Source organism: Nerophis ophidion, linkage group LG08 (genome assembly GCF_033978795.1).
Source record: "Nerophis ophidion isolate RoL-2023_Sa linkage group LG08, RoL_Noph_v1.0, whole genome shotgun sequence".
Taxonomy (NCBI): domain Eukaryota; kingdom Metazoa; phylum Chordata; class Actinopteri; order Syngnathiformes; family Syngnathidae; genus Nerophis; species Nerophis ophidion.
This window is the reverse complement of record NC_084618.1, coordinates 26,700,364-26,706,291: the sequence shown is the minus strand read 5'-3', so window position 1 is coordinate 26,706,291 and position 5,928 is coordinate 26,700,364. Positions and strand designations below refer to the sequence as shown.

At 55.8% G+C, this 5,928-nt stretch overlaps 1 protein-coding gene across 3 annotated transcripts; it reads right to left on the bottom strand.

The window, feature by feature from the left end:
* Positions 1-79: 79 nt before the first annotated feature.
* On the bottom strand, positions 80-4,802 carry nfe2l1b (nfe2 like bZIP transcription factor 1b). Of its 3 annotated transcripts, none has more exons than XM_061908124.1 (6): positions 4,568-4,802; positions 3,095-3,818; positions 2,706-2,921; positions 2,546-2,635; positions 2,356-2,478; positions 80-2,284 (listed from the first exon to the last, which is right to left on the bottom strand). In XM_061908124.1, the coding sequence occupies exons 2-6, from the start codon at positions 3,623-3,625 to the stop codon at positions 989-991; spliced, it is 2,256 nt and encodes a 751-aa protein (XP_061764108.1). In that variant the 5' UTR covers positions 3,626-3,818; positions 4,568-4,802; the 3' UTR covers positions 80-988. The 3 variants fall into 3 exon arrangements, with proteins under 3 accessions (XP_061764108.1, XP_061764111.1, XP_061764109.1); XM_061908127.1 differs by having other exon boundaries at positions 2,546-2,596; positions 4,568-4,797; XM_061908125.1 differs by lacking the exon at positions 4,568-4,802 and having other exon boundaries at positions 3,095-4,558.
* Between the last annotated feature and the right edge of the window lie 1,126 nt (positions 4,803-5,928).

Below are 5,928 nucleotides of genomic sequence, written 5' to 3'. Positions count from 1 at the left end.
CTGTGCCGTCAACGCTTCGCCGCAACACAATGGCAGTATCGGCGGTTACCGGGGTAACGAAGAAGAAGAGGAGCACATGTGGAAATAAAACCACTTTATTAATCAATACAAACCAAATGTTGATTGCCAGCAAACTACATGGAACAGAACGGCGAGGGGAACACGTAAATATTTACAGGACAGACAAAAAAAAGTGCACTAAGTTTTAGCAGGATGCACGAGTCGGAGTCAAAGTGGATTACAGGAAACTTGTAACGCTCTTCGGCTTCTGTAAAAACGTTTCACACTTTTCTCTTCAGGAACCGCGACCGCCGACGAGGCGTCCGACCGCAAACAATCCCGACTACAGCAGCTTAACGAGCGACACACCTGACCAACGCTCTAACGAGAGGAACGACAAACAACACGACGTCCCGCTAAACGATCTGAGAGGATTGTGACAAATAAATATTTGATCGTGTCGTTGCAAAACTCTTCGGCACGGGACTTTGGAGACTTTGAAGACTAGAGACGGACTTGGTAGACGCGAGAGAGGCAGCAGAATGCGTGAAGCCGGGTTGCAGAGAAAGGATGTAATTGTAGATAAAGAAGCGCCCCTGGTGGCCATCGCAGGAACGCCACTGACTTCCTCAACGTTCCGTACTTTCTGCCCTTGGCACTAAAGTCCTCCGGGCGCCAACAAGATGATCTCAGGACCGTCAGACGCTCGTCGGAATTCCCTCCCGACGGCGGGTGACCTCCGACCTCATGGCGGCTCCCGGCGGAGAAGGGCTAAAAGTTTAGCGGCGGCTTCTTTGAGTCCTTCCTTTTTTCCCGCCTGGGAAGATCGGAGCGGTCAAGCGAGTTCTTCTGCATCGTCGGAGTCGTTTCCAGGGACACAAAATGGCGGAGCAGAATGAAATTCGGGCCAAAGGAACGCAGGAAGTCAAGAGTGGCGTGCGCGACTCGCTCGCGTGCGAAGGAGGAAGCCCCACGACGTCGTCGCCTTTCATTTCTTCTTCTCTTTGGGCTTCTTGTCGGTGCGGCGGCCCTGCTCGCTGCGCGGCACGACCAGCACGCTGCCGTCGGCGCCGTACTGGAGCGAGTACTGGCTGGGGGGGTAGGGCCGGCCCTGCTCGTCCCGCAGCTGCGTGAAGACCTCCTGGCACAGACTCTGCATCTTCTGCTTCATCTGCCGGATGCAGCGGAGGAACTCCATCTTCTCCTTCAGGAGGCGGGACTTGTCGCGTCGCAGGTCGTGCACGCCCTGCTCCAGATTGATGATGGTGTCCAGCTTGCGCTTGCGGCAGTTCTGCGCCGCCATCTTGTTCTTGCCTCGCCGGCGGATGTCCCGTATGAGCGCCAGTTGCGCCTCGCTCAGGTGGTGCTTGGCCAGCAGCTCGTTGAACTCCTCCACGGGCAGGTTGACGATCTTCTCGTTGGAAAAGGGGATCTTCATGGCGCGAGCGCGCCGCTCGTCCCGGCTCGAGTGCTTGTCCAGCAAGTCATGCGGCGGCTGAATCTTGGAGTGCTGCTTGTCGCGGCCCGCCTTCTTGCCGAGCCCCACGGGGAGCTCCGGGTGCTCGGCGGAAAGCGGCAGGTTGTAGGTGTGGTTGTGGTTTACTGCGCCCAGCTGGGGGAGGCCGCGGAAGTGGGCGGGATCCTGAAAGCTCATGCGGCACAGCTTGCTGTATTCGGGCTGGTAGCCGCCCACTGCGCCCTCCTCCGAGTCGGCGGTGGTCACCTCCGAGTCGGTGCTGTAGCCCACGGCGCCTTCCTCCGAGAAGGTGGCAGAGGTGGAGGACGACGTCTCCGAGCTGCTGGGAGACGCCGGGCTGCGACTGGAGTCCAGAGACAGACCCGAATCCGAGTCCAACTCGTCCTGCAGCTGACAGGCCTGAGCCTGACTGAAGCCTTCCTCCATGGCGAGGTCCAGCAGGCTGATCTCGTCCAACATGGACTCCTCCAGCAGGCTGCTGAAAGGGTCAGTCAGGGTGGCGGTCGCGTTGGTGCCCGTGGCGTTGAGTAGCGGGGGCAGGAAGACGCCGGTCAGGTTGGTGGTTCCGAAGGTGGCGTTGATGTTGCTGGAGTTACTCGCCCGCACGGCGTTCCTCGCAGGGAAGCTCGCCGGCTCCGAGGGAGGCTGGAAAACTTGCGGGAATTCCGGGCTGCAGTTGGCCAGCGAGGCCTGATGGAGGCTCACGTCCTGGTTGATCGGTGCCAGCCCGAAATCGCTCACCATGTCGGATGCTGCCGTTCTGATGTCTGCGTCGCAGTTGTCGCTGCTGCCGCCGACCTCCATGGCCTTGGTGCGCAGACATGAAAAGGTTTTACATTCCTGTTGTTTTGCTAGCGCTGGCGTGAACAAAAACCTACTTGAAGCTCCATGACGGCCATGATGTCCTGCCACTGTTGCTCCAGGTCCAGCGGAGGTTGCGTGGGCGTCAGCGTGAGGCCCTGAGACGTGGAGGGGACATCTGTGGCGGGAGGAGGCGTGGCCTGTGGGAGGATAGACAAAATGAAACCAGGAAATTGTAAATCTCCCACAAGGAGTTCAGCTTTTTACCTCAGGATCTTGTCCAAAGGGAAATGTGGCCTCCAGGAGCCTCAAGCACTCCTGCAGAGACAAGGAGGTCTGTGAGCTCAGAGCAGGAAGCTGCGCCACATGGAGACCGTGAGTCGACCTTTCCAGAAGGTAAGCGAGACGAGACGTTTCAAAGGCTCACCTGCTGTGGAATATCCTCGCCGGTCTCGCCGTCCACTCCCCGCAAGTTGACGCCATTCCTCCAACTCTCCCGCTCCTCATCGCCGGCGTCCTTGCTCTCCTGGGGGCGGGGTTTGTCCTCCTCGTTCTCCTTCTGGCGGCTGCTGTAGTTGAACACCTCTCTCCCCGCGCCGAGGTCAATGTCCTGACGCCAGAGGATGTCAATCAGGTCGATGTCCTGCAGAGACACGGCGTGCTTTACCTCGCACTTCCTGACGGCGCCTGCGGGCCTTTTAAGCCGAGTAATTAATTGGATGCAAGCGTGACGTGAGCTGGGCGATCATGTGACCACAAACTCCGCCACGCTTCATCACGAGGGCGATAACAACACCCTCTTTGCTAATGTCGTACCTCCTTGCTTAAGTCGTCATTGGCGTCCCTGGCGTCACGCTCCTGGTTTCCGTCGGGGGCCACGGCGCCCAGGCTGTTGTCGGTGGACTCGGGCGCGCCGCCGCCTACTCCCCCTCTCATGGCGGGGGCAGCGTCCAGGTCGTCGATGTCCTCTAAGCCACCCCCATTGTCCAGGGCGCTGCCGCTGGCCGACACCACCGTCTCGGCGTCCCGGTGCACCAGCCAGGTGTCAAACTCGGGGGTGGGCACGGCGAGGCGGTCCAGCTGGCGCACCCGGTTCAGCAGGCGGCGGGTGGCGAAGAAGCGGTCCAGGTCCACGCTCTTTGGGTGAATGCCATATCCGTCCAGCGTGTTGCGCAGGTTGTGGAACTGTGTCTGCGTGTAGGCGGAGCTCGGGCCCAGGATGATCTCCCTCAGAGGGGGCAGCTGACTGCTCAGATAGGTGTCAACGTCCACCTGCACCCCAATGAGACTCAGGAGGATGGTGAACTGAATCAGGCCCTCTGTGAAGTACTTTTTCAGGTAAAGCATTTCTTTACAAACGAAACAAAAAGGTGAAAGTAAAAATAAAAACAAAAACGGGGGCCCGGCTAAATCAACCGATACTCTTGTGTACTTGAGGGCTGGGCCAAACACTAACAAACCGCTGAAGAGAATCGCTATAAAGGATCTTCTGCTTCAGAGGGAGTCCAGTCTGCTCCTCCGTCATGTGATTGTCATCCTCCTGGGGAGAGAAATAACGTCAACGCTGCCGACGTTTAATACATCCTGCGAGCTCCACCGCATCCTCCGGGAAGACACGACCGCATTGTTTCAAATGTCGCCGAGCACTTTAGCATCACCGCACCCTTGTCAGGACAACAACTTGTAGTGTGCTGCTGAAGGTGAAAGCTGCCCCCTCCCTCCTGTTACTTAGCCTCCTCCCAGTGGCTATAATAGCAAAACTAGCCCGTCTTCCGGTCCCACCGCGCGGCTATTTAACAAGCACAGCCTCGCTGGCCACGAAGCGCGCGGCAGCAGTGGCGCAAGACGCGAGTTTTACCTTCGGTTTTGTCGAGTAAAAAGTGACAGGCGTCGACCCTCCCACCGGAGTGATAACACTTCCGCCCTGCCTAGCGTCAAACAATCTCCCTAGCAACAAGTGGCGGAGACATGATTGACGCGTTGCGCAGCCTATGGCGGGTTTCGAATGCGGAAACGTCACGCTCGTCTGGCCGTCTGCAGCCAATAGGAACGAGGTAGGGGCGGGCTTAACGACTATTGGGGGCGCGGCTGTCTTGTTAGCTGCCTTGTGGCTAACTTTGCTGTCAAAATCACAAATTCCACAATTTATTCATTAAATATAAAAACAAATCGATGTCATTCACTCACTATGCGAAGCTTTCACGGGCATGTCATCCACTTAGGTTGTCGCACGTCACAACAGTCCCGTTTTACTGGCTAACGTATTAAAAAAAACAATGAAATACTCACTCCGGGAAGATTGTCTGGCTAAACCTCCATGGCCGCAAAGTGCGTTAGTCGATTATAAGTCCAGTTTCGAGCGTTTTCGTCCCGTTTAGCTCGGCCCAGCGCGTCGTGTTTGGTGGCCCAGCATGACTTGCACAAATGTTAGCTCCTGCGCTAGCGTTAGCCGAGCAGCGCCGCTTGACACCAAAAAACACGCGCTCGCCACAGCGCATGCGTAGAACATTCTAGTAGGGTGCTTTCATCATCCGAGCAGAAAGTCCCCTCCGCGATTTATAAATATCATAAACGTCATAGTCAGCCTCGCCTATAATGTTACTTTTCTTTCATCGCTTCCAACTTTCTCATCTTTATGAAATCATTCAATGTTTTGCTCGAGCCCAGCAAAGATAAACGGTTCTTGATGACTTCCTGATTGTTTACTTCGAACACTTTGGATGACGTCCAGAAACACACATTCATCTTCTTCTGCTTATCTGAGGTCGGGTCGCGGGGGCAGCAGCCTAAGCAGGGAAACCCAGACTTCCCTCTCCCCAGCCACTTCGTCCAACTCTTCCCGGGGGATCCCAAGGCGTTCCCTGGCCAGCCGGGAGACATAGTCTTCCCCGTGGCCTCCTCCCTAGGGAGGCGTTCGGGTGGCATCCTGACCAGATGCCCGAACCACCTCATCTGGCTCCTCTCGATGTGGAGGAGCAACGGCTTTGAGTTCCTCCTGGATGGCAGAGCTTCTCACCCTATCTCTAAGGGAGAGCCCCGCTACCCGGCGGAGGAAACTCATTTCGGCTGCTTGACCCGTAATCTTGTCCTTTAAGTCATGACCCAAGGCTCATGACCATAGGCATACTTGCCAACCTTGAGACCTCCGATTTCGGGGGTGTTGCGGAGGCGTGGTTTGGGCGGGGGGCGTGGTTAAGAGGGGAGGACTATATTTACAGCCAATTCACCAACTCGAGTATTTCATATATATTTGAATGACATACTCGACTTTCATTGAGTTCTAGCTATATATATTTATAATATAGATATAAATAAAATAGTTGAATTTCAGACGGCACCTACCAAATACACAGTAATAAAAACACAGTTGTTCTACTAACTGTACTGTGCTTGATGGTTACTAAAAAAACAACAACAACACTTACCTTTCACTATTTGAGTAACATCACTTCCGAGTTTCCAGAAGATGGCGCCAGCATGTGCTTTGGCCTGGCGTCTCTCGCTGCCAGTTCTGTTCGTTTTTGTGTTGTTTGCGTCTATTTTAGTTTCTGTCGTCCTCTCCCACGCCACCTGCGGGCTGTGTGTCGGGCGCCATCTGGTTTAGCTGCGCCCTTGGACGTGCTGGACCCCACCAGGTTCGGTCTTTTGAA